At 40.6% G+C, this 17,362-nt stretch overlaps 1 protein-coding gene across 6 annotated transcripts; it reads right to left on the reverse strand.

Moving 5' to 3' along the window:
• Window positions 1–379: 379 nt before the first annotated feature.
• Window positions 380–13,571, reverse strand: impdh1b (IMP (inosine 5'-monophosphate) dehydrogenase 1b). Of its 6 annotated transcripts, none has more exons than XM_025057436.1 (17): window positions 13,414–13,571; window positions 10,817–10,915; window positions 10,616–10,693; window positions 7,511–7,559; window positions 5,832–5,933; window positions 5,455–5,529; window positions 5,353–5,358; window positions 4,983–5,189; window positions 4,796–4,883; window positions 4,434–4,633; window positions 4,173–4,263; window positions 3,649–3,744; window positions 3,155–3,298; window positions 2,627–2,771; window positions 2,375–2,518; window positions 2,208–2,291; window positions 380–1,732 (listed from the first exon to the last, which is right to left on the reverse strand). In XM_025057436.1, exons 2-17 carry the CDS (start codon window positions 10,912–10,914, stop codon window positions 1,711–1,713), a joined length of 1,629 nt encoding a protein of 542 aa, XP_024913204.1. In that variant the 5' UTR covers window position 10,915; window positions 13,414–13,571; the 3' UTR covers window positions 380–1,710. The 6 variants fall into 6 exon arrangements, with proteins under 6 accessions (XP_024913204.1, XP_024913205.1, XP_024913206.1 ...); XM_025057437.1 differs by lacking the exon at window positions 13,414–13,571 and adding an exon at window positions 12,740–13,366; XM_025057438.1 differs by lacking the exon at window positions 10,616–10,693.
• Between the last annotated feature and the right edge of the window lie 3,791 nt (window positions 13,572–17,362).

Here is a 17,362-nt window from a genome sequence, read left to right on the forward strand (position 1 = left end):
AAGTTTATAACAAGCGACCTGTTGTGCGGGATTTGGTATTTCTGGAAGTTACTACAAAAGAAGAAGAAAGTGTAAAATACACTTGGCAGTATGTACGCACTTACAATTAGGCAGAGTATATAAATACAGCCACGTTAGGGCTTGAGTGGAAAAAAAAACATGCATATCAAAAAAACCCGCTTGATGCTCTTTTTGATTTAAAGCGCTGAAACACAGCTAAACACAGCTCTGACAAAAAGTCATCTTATATTCTTGATTGTTAAACTTCAGATTGTTTTTATTTGGTCCCTCCCATGTGCAACGTAAAAAGAAACCGCACATGATTCAAGCAGATTTTAAGTAACAGTGGAGGAGGAAAGAACGTCAGGCCGACACTTTGTGACAAATGATAAGCAAAAGCCGAGCGGATACCTTTTATTGTCAAGTAGCTCATGTCTGCTGTATGACAGCTTTAACCAAAAGCAAAAGGTAAAAAAGGAAAGACGTTTGTTGGACACTGACAAAGCACTCCGACGTGACGCGCAAAGAACAAGTGTTTCAATCTTTTCTTGCATCTTTAAATAACTGAGTTGGTGTTTTTTTTTTGTTTTGTTTTTTTAATTCCGGCTGTTGAACAAGTGCTGGTTTGAAAGGAAACGGAAGAAGAAGATGCTGATGGGCCATGTGCTGCTATGGAGACAATTGTCCTTGTACATGGATGGAGAGACACTGAAACTAAACACAAGCACAAGCGCACACACACACACACACACAGACCCAGACCTACTGTTTTGGGAACACATAATTCTTTTTCTAGTCCCTTTCTCTAACCATACCAATATTTTAAATGTATACCAAATCTCAATCCTTTTCCTATCACTGATCTAACCCCAGTTTTATTTCAAAGGCCAAATCAAATGTTGTACCTGAAAGTACACTTACTCAGTGGGGACCCTGAAAATGTCCCCGCATTTTTCTTTTTAGAAAGGTGTCCCCGCAAGTATAGCTATACCGACATATTACACACACACCTACTTTTTCTAGTCCCCATTCAGTCTCTCAACACACACACACACACACTAGTGTTGGTGAGATCTTCACATTTCTTTCAATGTATTTCTTAGCACCTTACCCCAACCATAACTAACAGGACTAGAAATCTAATCCCATAAATACCAATCTATAATCTGACCATAATCTTATTTATAATCCCAAAGTTAATTTTGTAACTGTAAATACACTGTCATTCTGTTGGGGCCTGTCATTCCCTGGAGCACTTTTTATAAAAGTGTCCACACAAGTAATTATACCAAGGTTATACACACACACACACACACACACACACCTAACTGTCCACCTTCATTCATGCTCCCATCTATAAACACACACACACACACACAACGGTTGGGATCACACTGCAGTGTCAACAAACTGTGTGTCATTCTGAAAAACCCTGATGTTCCACTTCTCCACTGGAACGTTTTTCCCCTCCAGAGTTAGTGTCAGTTTTGAAGATTCTACAGACGGTTCCCTCTGTTCTGTACCACAGCAGCAAAAACGCAGTGGGAACTGAACAGCTGTGATGGTGTGTGGCTGGAGGGTGGGGAAGGGGTGGGGGGAGGGGGCAAAGAGAGGTCATAGAGGGCAAACAAGGTTTCTTTGTAGCACTAGTGGCAGTTTTGACATTTGGGCACCGTTACTGATTGACGTGTTCTCCGGACGTTGGCAACATCAGTACAGACGCTTCTCGTAACTGTGGAGGAAAAGAAACACGGCAGAGAGGTTAGCTTTTACTGCAGGTGAATCTGTTCTGATGGGAGCAATGCTGGCACCGTGTGGTAGGAAGCTGCACTGCCATGGAACATGTCAAGGACAGTAGTATTTCTGGGGTTATTCTTATATAACCCATGTGATACCCCACTACGTGCAGCCCATGCAAGGGCTGCGACCCCACGGCTGAGAATCACTGACTCGGACTCGGACCACAAAGAGCCAGCATTTTTATGCATGCAACGTTTGGGGCATGTTTGTAAACATATGCAGAACAGTGTGTACGCAAGTTTTCATAAATATGTTAAACGTTAGCAACAAAAACAATTCAAATTTATCAAAATGTGATTTTTACTTTCAAAAATTCCCATCACCCACAGCATTATGTTTGGTTCAAGTTTTTTGTCTCACACATGAGCAAGTGTAGAACAAATAGTAGCTTTTATTTCAGTTCTTACGAGTGCAGTCCATGAACGCCTCCCTCCACCTGTGCAGACATGGTTCGCTTCTCAAACTTCAACTCTCCAGAGTACATCATGGATCTGAGGAAGGTTGAACCGCGACATTAACAGAGTAACATGTGACCAACGTCACTTATAAAAAAAAAACCACTCAGTCCACTCACCGCAGGACGGACAGACTTTTTGCTCCGATGTCTTGGCAGCCATGTTGAATCCCAGCTATCAGGTAAGGAACGAACTTATGGATGGAGCCTTTGTCCTGGACTGAGCCCGAGACGCCCTGAGCCACCTTCACTCTGTCGCCTTCACTGTTAACAAGGACGTCGGACATTTAACACTCTTCCAAAGTTTGATCAAAGCACATTATCACAATATTCATATATTAGACATCACATGACTACTGGTCTAAAACTTACCTAAAATATCGTTTCTGGCTGCTGGTGCTCTTCTCCATAGCATCCAAGGAGCCCATGCCCCGGTACTTTTTCAGCCGCACGCCGTCTGAGAAGAAATATTCTCCTGGTGCCTCAGTGGTTGCTGCTAACAACGAGCCCATCATAACTGCAATGGGAGACATGCCAGCCAATCAAAAGCCTTTCATGGTTTGTTTACGAGAGTAATATGTGACAGCAAGACTGTTTGACAGTGAATAGTACAGCCAGACATTAACCATTATTATAGAGTATTAGCTAATAACTGTGTGACAGATAAACATAGTCAGAATAAACAGTAACAGCTAACAACTAGCTAGTATGAAGTATAGAAATTATAATTTTTATTCAGATTTGTAACAATGACAATTTACATATATTTATATAAACAAATTATAATTGTTTAAGAATACAAACATATATAAATATATATGTGTACATATATTAATACATGGATTCATTTCTAAATGTATAAAGTGTCTTCTGGACATCACAGTCCCATCACAGACTCACCAGTGGACGCTCCGAGGGACAGAGCCTTCACCACGTGACCCACTGTCTGAATGCCACCGTCGGCGATGACGGGGACGCCGAATCGTCTGGCGTACTCTGCAACCTTGTACACCGAGGTCCCCTGAGGTCGACCACAGGCCATGACTGCGGTACAGAAAAACAAACTTCAATGTGACACAGTACGGAAACAGACGACAGAGGCTGGTGAGGTGAAACACTACAGTGTTACTGCTCATCGTTACTGAGCGTTAACTTCTGGCTCCCCTTCTCTAGAACACGTTTCTTCAGCTTGATGAATGTGGCCTCGTCTGGGTACAAGAGCCTGGTTCCCATAGCAACCTACATTAGAGAGCCCTGGTAGATCACCATGACAACAAGGATAGGGCTCAGGGTATCCCTTACCTTTTTTTTTTTTTTTTTAAAAAAAAACTTATTTCTTTTTTTTTTTTTACTTATATTGTCAGGAGGTGGCGCTGTGGGACAGAACAACATACCTTCCTGTGTGATGCAGATGGAGCCACAGCCCATGCCAACTCTGAGAGCGTCCACACCAGCGTCGATGAGATTCTTGGCCTGAGCTGCTGTCACCACTGCAGGTGAGGAAGACAAACCAACATCTGTATTAGAGGAACGCTGCGCAGGTTTAGAGACAAAGGGATTAGGACACGGGACGAGCTGAAGAAAAACAGTAGACAGTTAGGCTAGGTATTTGAAAACGTGCACAATCATGTACACTATTGTACCATGAAGTCCAAGACTCGACTCATTTGTACCTGGACTTTCTGTGGTGATTGTTACAACCATCCACTAGCTTTAATGTGTTTTGATAGCATTCCATACCATTTAGATCCAGAAAAGTGTGTTGGTGTGATTTTATTTCCACTCTAGTTCAGAGGTTTGCATTTCAAAAGTAGCTGAGGTAGCACTTTTAAAGAAAATAGAAGCTGCTTTTCTGGTTTATCTAACTTTTGACTACTGACTACTAAGTGTAAACTGTAGGACAACTTATCACACTCACCATTTCCTCCAACAACTTGTAATTCTGGATACTTCTGTTTTATGTAGTTGATCATGTTGATCTGATAAACAGAGTTTCCTTGTGAGGAGTCCTGGACACACACAAAAAAAACTTTGTTAATTAAAGACCAATTTCATCTCATTCATAGCGAGAAAAGACACAATAATAATAATATCTGGAGTTACAGCTGGTAAAAGTTTCAGAATAACAGATGGAGAACTTTGGTCTAAGAACCATGTTCTAATCTCCAGTGGCACCCACCAGTACGACGACGTCCACCCCGGCCTGCACCAACAGATCCAGTCTGTACTTGTCGTCCTCCCTGGTGCCGATGGCGGCACCGCACAGCAGCTGTTTGCGCGAGTCTTTGGAGGCCAGCGGGTAATCTCTGTTCTTCTTCAGATCTGTCCTGGCGATGATGGCCACCAGCTCGTCATTATCATTCACTATGGGGAGTTTGCCTGGTGAGAGGCAGGGAGCAGGAGGAGAGGTTAGACAACAACGGACACGTGACAACAACAAATGGCCACACAGGATGGCGGATGGCTATACTGTATATATACAAATAAATAAATAAACAGTGATTTGTTTTTCTTCTTAAAGCAGCCCTACGGTCGAGTCACCTTTTTTACTGCGCTGTAGAATATCGTTTGCTTCTTTTAACGTAACCCCAGCTGGAGCCACCACCAGGTCCTCCCTCTTGGTCATAGCCTGGAACATCATCAATACAATGTCTAAAAAAATGCTTAACCCAAGGCATAAAGGTGTTTTTTATTTATTTAACAGAAATAGAAGTGAAAATGCACTCACTTCTTCCAGCGGTTTACTGTGGTCTTTCTCAGACAGGAAATCGATGTCTCTGGAGGTGACGATTCCCACCAGCTTGCTGCCCATTTTTCCTGTCTCTGTGACAGGGATACCAGAGAAGCCGTGTCTTACTTTGGCTTCAAACACATCCCCGACCGTGTGGTGCGGACTCATCACCACTGGGTCTGTGATAAAACCCTGCTCAAACCTCTGGGAAAGAACAAAGGTCAACAGTTATTTTCCTCCTAATCCTCCTGACGTATGTACGGTCAGTTTAGCACCAAAGCCAAAACAAAGACACACAAAACTGTTAGTGAAAAGTTGATCCACGCAAAACAACAACACACATAAAACCTATGAAGGAGACATTCACCATGTCCTACACCGGAACAGAACACAACACAACAGTTTGGTGATTTGGGTTTTTTTTTTTATCCAGACAACGGCAACGACATATAAACAATGTTGGATTTACCTTGACCTTCCGGGCCTCGTTGGCCTGAAACTCCGGTGTGCAGTTGTGGTGGATGATGCCGATGCCTCCCATTAGCTGGAAAGTAAAATTTGGACATTGTAAGAACCTTAAAAGATTTAATGGTCAACAGCAAACGCACAAAAATTAATTCACATGTAAAGATGACTCTATTTGTATGTGTCTTGTGTCTTGCGTCCACACAGCGACTGCCGCAACAAGGCAGTTCAAGGTCAACAGCAAACGCACAAAAATTAATTGTGTGTATATATATTAATTATTTCTTACTGAGCCAAAAAAATTTGTTTTATATACATTTTTTAATCAAGTGTGTGATTTTCAATTGATCAAATTATCCATGATAAAAAGAATCATCTTACAGCCATAGCGATGGCCATGGCCGACTCTGTGACTGTGTCCATGGGGGAGGAGATGAGGGGAGTCTTCAGCGTGATCTTCCTGGTTAGAGCAGACGTCAAGTCCTGGCAAATAATAATAATGAAAAAAAATTATCCCTTTAAAAAAAAAAACCTCAAATACACTTGACATGATCAAAATCTGCCTATAGGGGGCAGCGTAATTTAAGGACTCAAACAGAACAGTTCTTCATCCCCTGAATACACAGTGATCTGGTGTACAGAGGAAGATTTCAATTTCCACCTTTGAGCAGATTCCCACCAAGGCCACCGGAGGCAGGTTTGTGCTATCTTCGTCGGGGAATGAAAATAACGTCTCAGTGTCAGTGCCTGGGAAAAACCTTATCAGTAACAGACGTAAACTGTGGAGGCCCTGTGGATTTTCTCAGAGGTTCATGGTGAAGGGGTTGAAAAAAGGCCCCTCTGCACTGCCCTGCTAAATTCATGTGTCAAGATCTTTGGTCCCCTGAGGAATTTCCCACCGAGGACCGTCAGCACAACACACTGCACACGTGGCACTTTCTTCATGTTCCTGCTCAAACCAAAGAATTACAAAACCACCGGCACTGGCTCTCCAACTTTCAGTTTTTACAGAGCTCAAACTTCAGCCAAAGCTGCAACAGAAACAAATCTGGCAGCAAATCTTCTCTGAAGAAGTTCTGAATGGGTTCATGGTCAATAACAGTCGGAGATAACGGTGGGATTAAATACAACACCGTTGTTAACCAGGGGGGTTAATTTGAAGCTCTGAAATTTACTTGTGGCTGTGATGGAGTGAGGAGCGACGGAGCAGACAGAAACGCATACACGATGGTGAGGGAGCAGCCGGAGGTAGACCACAAACGAGCAAAAAAAAAACAGAAACGCATACACGATGGTGAGGTAGACCACAAACGAGCAAAAAAAAAAAAAGCAGCAGGAGAGTAGAAATGATTCACATGTTTTTTCACTTTGGGGGAAAAACAAGACTATTTCTGTAGCAGCTAAAATGAAGGTTAGGTCTGGAGTAGACAGGAGCTGCTTTGATGACTCAGCTGTAATGGAAGGGCCGGTTTGGGTAGTGACCAAAAAGAGTCTTTGTTCTGTAACTCGGAAATGCTATTGGCCAATTAGTATGAATGAAAAGTTTTCAAGAAAGTATTATATTTTTGGACAACAAGTTGTAGTTTGTTTTTACACGTGGTCCTGCGACTCATATTTCCTAAATTTCCTGAAGGGAAGCACAGATAAAATGTAACCAAAAGGAAAATGCCAAAATTTTAAGTTGAGCCTATAAACGTACGCAGCCAAAAACAGTAACGCAGTGGCAGAAAGACCAGTCCGACTGGAAGATTTTTGGCGTTGAATCCGACGACGGACCAGAAGATGGATCTTCACCTTCCAACAATAAATTGATTCAGTGAAGCGGCATAATATTGAACTCGTTGAACCTGTTAGCAGGTTACTGAATATATTTAGCTTTATCTTCAGGCTATGATTAAATGAGTATTGACACAGTGGTTCTTGCTTAAAATATTCCATTAAATACGGCATTTTGACAAGTACAGTGACAAAATATAAAAAAGCGTCAGGTAGAGCAGACCTCACGTGACCTTTTCATTTCATTATCCATTCTGCAGGTGAGATCGCCCAGGTGTACTCACCACTTCATCTGACGTAAAGTCAATGAAACCCGGCAAAATCAGGAAGTCACTGGAAGACACAAACGAAAACACACTGGGTGAATTCATAAAATGGCCTAAGACGTTAAACGGAGTGAACATTTGAGTCTGAAATGTTTGTCCTTAAATTAAGCAAAATAAGCTTCAGAATGTTAAGGTGCTGTTTGCCGTTCGCAACCAAGACAAAACTAAGAAATTACACAAGACGCTTCAAAAATGTTTTGCGTAAATAAGACTTTTATAATGTAACACAAGGTCAAATTCAATCACTTAAAACACTTTCCAAAACAAATTTTCAGACTCTTTAAAGTGTTTTTGATTTCAAATACCCCTGTGATTTGGGGTGGTAAAATTTAAGGTAAATGTTGGCTTTTTTTAGAAAGCCAATTTTAGTGTTATTTAGAACAAATAATGTATTCATTGGTTTTGACTTTTTTTTTTGATTGGGAAATCTCTTTGCAGATTGATTCCGAGCTAACCCTTTTGCCATTTTTTGCCACCTCCGAGACATTTTAGCCTGTGTTGAGTGTTATGAGTAAATCTGTGACTATAACTTTTTACTAAACTCATTTAAAACATTCCAACGTTTCAAGTTAGAAAAAACATTTTAAAAAAAAACAACAATAAAATTTGAACACATTGGATTTGACAGAAGACAACAATTATCATTCCAAGGTCAAGGCCGTCACATAAAATTAGGATTGTGACAGAAGGGAAAGACTCAAAGTGTAGGAGAAAAAGAAAGACGTGGTCTTCTCCACAGCTCTGCATCAATAACCTTATATATAACACGGTTACCATGGGTGTGACCGTGTTGGTCTGCAGTTTCACAATTCAGACTCAAAGGGCAGACGCTGAACAGTGAGATGGAAAATGTTTTCATCATGCCCCGTCTGTATGTACTTTGTGGTTTTGGTATTCAAGTGTGACTTTTGGAAGGAAAGTTGGAGGAACAATGGCAGCTCTGTGAACCACAAATGTGTCCAAACAACTTAAGAGACCAAGGTTAGGGAACAGGGGAGAGAAGATCAATGATAAGAAGGATACAAAAATTAATAAAAGAAGCCAGGACATTTTTTATCTGCTAACACTGTGTTATTTCAAGTCTGTTTTTTTCCACCTTTTTCCTGAATGTGGATGAGTGGACATATAGTTGATATAGTGAGACTGGATGGGACACCACCAGGGAGGAGCCCTGTGTGTTTCCTCTCTGCTGTTACAGAGGCTTAACCACCGATACAACTAACATCTGCTAACATTTAGCTGAAGCTGCATCCACTGACTTTTTACTCAACTTCAACTGCTTTGGTTAATGGGTACGTTGGACAGTCAATGTACATCTAAAAGTCAAGTGTGTTCAGACTGACTGGTCCTACCTGCTGGTACAGATGCCTGGAAATGGTGTGTTCAGACTGACTAGTCCCTGACTGGATCTACCTGCTGGTACAGATGCCTGGAAATCTTCTTCTTTTTTTTTTTTACCACTGAGACTACACTTTTACATCAGCACACGCAGAGTGACAAAACAAAAACATTCATTACCTGTTGTTTTGTTTTGATGACAAGCGATTATGACAATTGTTGAATAATGTCAATACACTTGTGTTACAGACAAGGTCGTGGTTATCACAGGTGTGACACATGTCAGTGTCCCAGGCTAACATAATCCAGGCTGGTACAGTAACATACCAGTCAAGTCAACACCCCGTGGTATTCAAGAGCAGCTTAGGGTTGGCCACAAAACAGTGGCAACAAAAAGTCGATGGGAGGAAGATACGTCGTAAGATACTGTGTACATCGTACACAGGGTAAAATAATAGCACCCATAAAATTTTCAAATCAAAAACCAAAGAAATGTGCTGGGCTATACAGTTTATCGGACATTTCTACTTTATACACTTTTGTTATTTGATAAATTAGTTTACTGTAAATGTAACTGCTGATGAAACTAATGTTTTTGAGGTGTGCAAACAGTTTCTTTTCTTGTCATTTGTATGTTGTTAGTTAAATTTTAAGTGTTTTAAAAAAAAATTTAGTTTGAGGCTTCTTTTAAGTGCGTGTATGCAAATGTTTCTGACGGTAAAACAAATGGAAAAACTATTTTTTTTAAACAAACAAGAATTTCTACACCTTCTTAAAGGCAACGTATGTGAAGAAAGACAAAAGATTTTTTTGGATTTCTTGTTCTTCTTCTTCCTGTTACATGTCTATTAAAATAAGCCAAATTTCAAAAACACATTTAAGGCTTATTTTAGATTCTTTCACTGGTCTGTATCAGTAAGAATAAAAAATAAATACAGGACTGATGTACTTGATTACAGAGGAGTGCGTTGTTCAATCACACACACACACGCACACAAACAGACAAGGTAATCAAGCTCTCAATTTAATTAGGTCCTCCAAAGCAGAGGCCGCTCTTATTAGATCAGAACATCAGTTGATTGTCCTGATGTTCATCCTCTAACTGGTCACATTCGCTGGTCATGTGCTGCAGGTCAGAGCTCTCAGAGGTTTAGACCATAGGCTTATTATTGGGTTCCAGCTTTTTAAAAAAGGGAGATTTTTATCCCAGAAAAATGCAATTGGTTTTTGCATCCAATGTTTTGGAAAAAAAAAACCTGCTGCAGTTCAGCTTTATTTAAAACTAAGGCCTAAGCCGTTGTGAGATATGACGTTTCATAATGATGGAGGTGGTTAAAAAATGGCATGCTTCCCTTATCAACAGTTGCCAAGGCTAGAATGTTAGGCAAAGATGAATGGGTTGAGAGTATTGCGATTCTAAAGTAGAGTGTTAGAAAATCTGGGAGCAACAGTTAGTAGCTCACATAAATTATAACATGGGGCTTAATGGAGACAGGTCATGCTCTGGCGATTAGTTGACCTCAATTACTGGAAGCAAACTTCATCCCCGTGACCAAATTATGGTTGCAAGAATCACCTACTTAATCTACGGGCACTTGGAGTAACCCACAACTGAACTTTTTTTTTTTTTGAGTCAGAGACAAGTTTTAGGGAGACAGCCGTCAACGTGTCACTATTTGAAAAGAAACGTTGAAAAACAGTTTAAAGGCGACTCGTTTTACTCACTTGTAAGTCAACCCATCTCCTTTAGAGCAAAGCTCTTCAGCCGTCTGACCGTCGGAGACAACGCACTGTTGGTCAGATCTGCATTACAAAGCACCGATGCTTAACAGTTCACCCGCCCTCTCGCACGGGTGAGGTCTTCATTGCCAGGAGACCTGAGTTTGAATGGTTTTTTATTTGGTCGTCGAATGCAGCGGGACTTACTTGTAGGTGAGGCCGTCGCCGATGGAGAAGAGCTGCTGGGCTGAGAGTCCGTCATCGGGTACGTAGCCTGTCCCGCCGCTGATTAGGTAATCTGCCATGCTACCGGGAGAACAAGTGGAGACGGTTTCTATTAGCCGTGCAGCACAAGAAGCTGCAATGTTGGGCGAGGGCGTCATTTTCCTGTCCCATAATCACACTGCACCTCCACTTAACAGGCAGCAAGAATTACTGACCTTCTCACGGGGAGACATAACCATGGCAACATTAACATAACAAAGGCTGTCGGAGGTCACCGTGGATGCACTGCACTGACAGCACACTGGATTTAGATGACATCCTCCTGTCCCACACAACAGAGTGTGTACTTTGTCGGGACAAGGGCTTTAATGTGTTATGAATGAATGAATGATTTACTACTTAACAGTAACATTGATTTATTGGTTCAGAGGTCACTAATATCTGGTAAACATTCCAGCATCACAAGTGACACTAAGCTAATTTGCCAGCCAGGAGTAAGAGTCCAGGGATAACCTGAGTGACCTCAAAAGCGATAAAAGACTAGACCAAATCGACACGCTTGCTGGAGAAAAAAAAGTTATTTTTCTCTTACTGTTTGGATAAGAGAATGGATATTTGTAAATTGTATTTAAAAAAAAAAAAAAAAACACGTTGAAGCAAACGCTAACATTGAAGCCAAGATTGGTTAAAACAGTTCGCAATAGAAGGAAAAAAATGATTTGGTTTAAGATTTCAATGATGTCTAGTCATATATTCCTCTATTCATTTCAGTTATTTTCTAAATTACACCCCACTGCTAATTTTAACTGTTGCTAATATTTGTATCTTCTTAGAGTGAATGTAGCCATTGTTACCAAAAATAGACCAAGGCCAGCATTAGGAAAGGGCTTAATGTAAGAGGCAGCCGCTGCAGCAGCGTTTGTAGTCCTGCCGAGTGACCCAGTAATGTTTACTATCAGAAACCGTGTGTCGATAACATGGTGACCTTTATCACCTTTTAGCCTGGAACCTCGGCTGGATTCTTCCAGAAGACAATTTGAAAAAAATACGGATTTTAATAAACACAAGTAGTGTAAAAACAGTGTTCCACTACTGGCCTAATAACATCCTTTACATTATCAGTAGTCAACAAACTCTCCCCGTCTACACTACACACCCATATTCAAGGATATCAGCTGCAGACATAAACTACGTACAACCAGGTCGTGGATAAATGCTCGTTAGCAAATATAACTTTACGATGATTAACCAGCTATAAATCTAGGGTTTTCCTGGAAGGATTTTTTTTACGCACACTGAATATAATGTAGGTCATTTTTGATCAATCATTTACATGGCCGTTTCTATGAATCGGTTCAGTGCATCGTTAGTTTTGACATAATCCTGAATGGAGCTCGCAGTCGGTCTGACGTCACTTCCAACAACATGGGGTTGAATCAGGTTGCGTTATGAACGAAGAATGACATCGTAGGTCTAACTGCATGATTCATCATTTAATGTCTTAATCAAATAACAAAAGTATAGACTATTTTATTTTGTTATATTTCAAAATACAGTTTTCGTCTCAATTCTACGTCACCGGCAACATCGTGAGGCTGCATATGGATTTTTATAATAAACGGTGGAATTAAACGTATGTCTTTATAGACGTTTTTAATGAGAACTTTAACTTATTTTTATGAGGAAGTAAAAAAAATAATCCTGAATTAAGATTAAGAACGTGGTGAGTCAGCCGTCACGTAAACAGCATCTAGGAAGATGATAAGGTTTATGTACTGGGACTTCAAAACGGTATTCTTCACTACCTGCGCTCAAATTTTATTTTTAATAAATGCAAAATGTTTGCAAAACTCTGACAACAACTATGGGCCTATAAATATTTTTTTTTATCTAGAATGATCATACCTGAGATTTTAGAAACGGTGATATTTCCCTTCAGTTGGCAACATGGCTGACACATAACAACAACGGCGGACGCATGTTTCCTCTTCTTCCTCTGTGTGTGTTATCATCACAGTGATACTGAAATAACAAACGTGTTTCGTGGACGCAGCTGCCACGTTGAGACGCTCCTTGTCCGCTGTGGCAACTCAATTAGCTACACGTTGCAATTTCATTCAATGATGGGGATGCTACGTAGTTATAATGTATTAATTAAATTAAATAAAATCTCTATCGGGTTTTTATTGTAAGCATATTTGCTTGTATACAAACAACACCGTTACACTAATGTGTAAGAGTTTAAAGTTTTAAAACGTTTACTTGCAGACATGTGGGAGAAACCGTTAGCACTTAGCATTAGCAACGCACTTGTTTCATTACTTCATAAACGGAAAAATGCTTTTTTCGAGATTTGTTAGTACGTTGTCCTTTATAGGAACAAAGTGCCGTTACAACTGTAGCTCACAGTAAGGCCAAGAACTACGTGGTTTAAGTTTCCCGACTTAAACGTTAGCTCGCTGCCCGAGATGCAGATGATGATGCCCACGTTGGCCGTTAAGGAAGCAACTTTCCCGGGGAGAAGACTCGCACAGAGAAACGGACAAAATTGAGGAGATAGAAAAAAAAATCGACTTTACCTCGAAGAAGACAACTTGGTGAAACAGCTCGGTTATGACAGCAAGATGCAAAGGCGCAGGGTGCATGAAAGTGCCACAGATGTGAGAATATGCCCGTGGCTGTGTAGACGCTTCGTGTTGCTGTTATGTACCAACGGCAGCGTCACAGCCTCCAGAGGCGGGTTTAACCCTTCGCATCCCGTGACACAAAGTCAGGGGCGGGCGAGAGGGGCCGAAGATTGAAGGGGGGCCCTGTCAAAGCTTTTCACAGCCTTAACAAATATGTCAATTCCAATGACATATTGCAACAATTTAAACGTATTTGATATGTATTCACTCCCATATCGAAACGTCCACCTCAGGATATATATATGTTTATATATATATGTGTGTATGTTTATGTATTTCTGTCTCCTAGTGGTTGGGAGAGCTCTAGCCAATCCCTCCACTTATGCTATGTTTCAAGTTCATCACAAGGCCACATTCTTAGACCACACTCACAGAAAGACATGGTAACATCTTCCACCATGTAGCATGTATTTTTAATTTTGTTACACATATTTAAAAAAAATAGTTTTACATTACACTAGGCCAAATTTACTTTTTTATTTGTCTTTCAGTGCTAATAATACAAAAGTTCAAATATTTATGGTTTTATTTTCAACATGAGGTGGTACAGTAGGTAAGGTGGTCTGCACTCTGCCATTTTAAAACATACCTACCAATCAACACTATTGTATGACATTTTGCAGACAAGCCATTTTGTTGAGCATTTCTTTAAAAAAAAAAACATAAAACCTCACTTAGCACATCTATAGGGGTCTCAGAACTTCTGCTGAACTACTTTGGGGAGGTACTGTAGAGGTATATATCTAATTGTGATGAACTGGTAAAGTATGTAGTGGTTGAATATTCATTTCCTCAAGGGAACAAAACGAGCCGTCAGTTAAAAAATACGGTAATCCAACAGTTTGTACTTATGTAAAACGTATAATAAAGCCAGCAGTACAGACCAACAGCATAATGTTCTTCTAGAATTAATGTAAAGGATTTAAAATATGTACATTTTTAGGAAATCATGAGGCCAATTTCCCCTGAATTTTAAGCAAATGTATATAATCTCATTAACCCACTCTAATGGTTAAAGCACAGTTGTTATTATTACCTCGAAGAGACAATAGCTTCAATGGAGAATTTTGGTCACGTGTTAATTAAGCCAAAAACGTCAAGTGTAAATCACATGACAACCGCGCACTCACGGAAGCGATAAAGATTGGGCTCTGAAAAGCCAATGCTTGTTGCTTGATTAAATCACATGACAACCGTGCACTCACGGAAGCGATAAAGATTGGGCCTCTTGTCTCATGGAAAATACACTGACCCATAATCCCTAACCTTAGCTCTGACCTAGGAAATTCATACACGTCTCAATGCAGGCGTGGGCAAACTTTTTGATTCGCGGGCCACAATTGTCCTAAAATTGAACAGGGGGCGGAGTCAGGAGCAGATAGATGGAGCGTTCGTGTGAACTCAGATAAATGGCATGTAAAAGTTATGCATAAATGCTAAAATGCTTTTATCATTTTCTACGCCACCTATTGGGAAAACGTGGGTATTGCAGGGAAACGGCAGAAGTATATGATGATAATATGAATAAATTATTTAATTTGGAAAAATTTGGCGGGCTGGAATAAAAAGCTGAATGGGCCACATCTGGCCCCTGGGCCTTAGTTTGCCCATGCCTGCTCTACGGGGTGATTGTGTTAATATGTGTCTGTTGGTAACATAGGTAGCAGTGTTTCACAGTTTTATGCTCCACAGTAGTTTAAAGGTGTGTGGTGCATGACTGTCACACAATCCTGACATGAAACGGACACGTTAGCTAAAACCCAGAACAAATGAAATTAGCAACATCCCAGTTTTTCAGCTCAAACACAGCACAGTTGCTTCAGTGTAAAAAAAAACCAAAGACAAGAAAGACTTTGTAGACATATTGTCACCTGACTTCTAGCAAAAACTAAACCCCCTCCCCCCAAAAAAAACGTTTATATAACGTCTGGCCAGTGGTCTGTCGTAGTCTTCAGCTTTCTGCTCAGTAAATGGTCGGTGTGATTTGTTGACAGAAAGTCATTCACGTTGTCCGACCGCTAAAAATTCAAACTCCAATGTCATGTTAGCACCACCAATGATGCATATTTTTTCTGCAGCACTGCTAATGCAAACATGTTGCTATTAATAGCATCATGTAATCAACCCAAGATCAGTCTGTCAGAGTGGGAGATTAGTGTTTGCAGTCATACTCATTTCATACAGTCCACTCTGTTCTCAGGACAATCTGAGGTGTGACTTTTCTGATTGTGTCTGACCAGGAGACTGAGGTGGATCTGTTTCCTCACCCTCTGTTTGTGTCTGGTTAAATGTGGGTCACTGCATATATTGGTCAGTGGGGCCTCTATGCTTAGTTTCTATTCTGAGCAGCAGTGGTTTCAGCCTTAGTTATCCTCCCCTCCAGCTTTAACGCTGTATCGTAGAGCAGTGAAAACAGCACCCTGCCAAACAAGCAACGTATGTCAACATGTATGGCTGTTGTTCTGGACCAGAGAGTTCTGTCAATGTAGACCTAGTCATCCCATTATTTGTAAATATATTCTGGCAGTTACATATTAAACCTACTAGGGGCAGACTGTTGGTAATATTTATGTTATTAAATGTTATTAAAAATCCTTAGCAACATGAACTCACCATTTACTAGTACTTTACTTTATCTATTGGCCTCAACTATATCAATAATCAAAAGGTTTATCAAAATTCTGATTGTAGTACCCATCCACGCTGCACAGCAATCAGTCCAGACCTAGCCTGGTTGCATGGAATGTAACATCATGCCATTTAAAAAAAAAGGAAATTCTTCTCTCCTCTCTTCTACAGAGTTAGATTTGGAATTTGAAACAAAAAGACCAAGAACAGCTGTTTATTTTGTTTTTCTTACTAAAACTTCAATGTCCAATTCCACCATAGGAAAGAACACAAGAGTATTTGCAAAGTATTCTTATCTATAAACAAGTGGACATGCAAAGTGACCCAATGGCATTAAGTCAATTTGCATGACCAGCCCTACGCAAGCAAAGTTGGGAGCAGTGTCTGAATTACAGTCATAATACCCAATAAAATATGTAATAAAATAAAACAAGCTCATCTTATGAACTGATAACTCAGTCACAGTGCTGTGTTGTACAAGGGAAGTCAATTACAGACAAAAACCCTCCGTATATTTTGCAACCTGAGGTCCATCCCTCGAGGTCCATGTGTGGGCGCTGATGTTAGTGAATTACGTTTAAGCCAATGAAGAACAGAATAATCCTGCTCCAAGCACTTATTCCAGCAAATATAATTTAAGGCCATACTGTTAGATTGTTTATTAATTTCATTTAAATACGACTATATGCAGATGACGCTGTTATTTCATTGTGGGCTACAGCTTTCATGCTAAGAAAAAACAAAAACAAAAAAAATATGTGTTTGAGATCAATGGACCTATTGCTGGGAGTTGTAAGGACATACACATAAATCAAAGGAGGATTATAATCCATGACTAATTCCTAATCCTTACGAACATAATCAAGTACAACTCACCTTTCTGGGCCGAGGCCAGCCTGAATACGTGTGGCGCTGTATCTCTGTGCTGCAGTTTCATGTCCGTGTGAAATTTGCCTGAAATACTGTTCCCCCTCTCGGGCTCCAATAGTTGTACCTGACGGCTGAGTGTCCCCAACTATGCTCCGATAGTCCAGCTGCTGGCTGTCCCTCGCTGCTCCCTCTGCATGAACATGTTCATATCCATAGCCCTCCATCTTCTGGGCCACAAGCTCGGTCTCTGAGTCCTGCCGCTTTGACTCTGCAGCTTTATCAGGAGTTTGTTGTCTCTAAACAAAACGGAGGAATCCGACCACAGAAAGTTACATTTGGTTGG

This window comes from Cynoglossus semilaevis, chromosome 8 (genome assembly GCF_000523025.1).
Source record: "Cynoglossus semilaevis isolate Cse_v1.0 chromosome 8, Cse_v1.0, whole genome shotgun sequence".
In the NCBI taxonomy this organism is placed as follows: Eukaryota; Metazoa; Chordata; class Actinopteri; order Pleuronectiformes; family Cynoglossidae; genus Cynoglossus; species Cynoglossus semilaevis.

Bases quoted from the DNA above. Each gene is read 5' to 3' on its own strand.
- impdh1b (XM_025057436.1), bottom strand. From the start codon at position 10,914: ATGGCAGATTACCTAATCAGCGGCGGGACAGGCTACGTACCCGATGAC. The intron at 4,264-4,433 runs GTGGGTGCCACT...GTGTGTGTCCAG, and splicing joins GGGTGGACGTCGTCGTACTG to GACTCCTCACAAGGAAACTC. The intron at 2,772-3,154 runs GTGAGTCTGTGA...CTCCCATTGCAG, and splicing joins GTCCCTCGGAGCGTCCACTG to TTATGATGGGCTCGTTGTTA.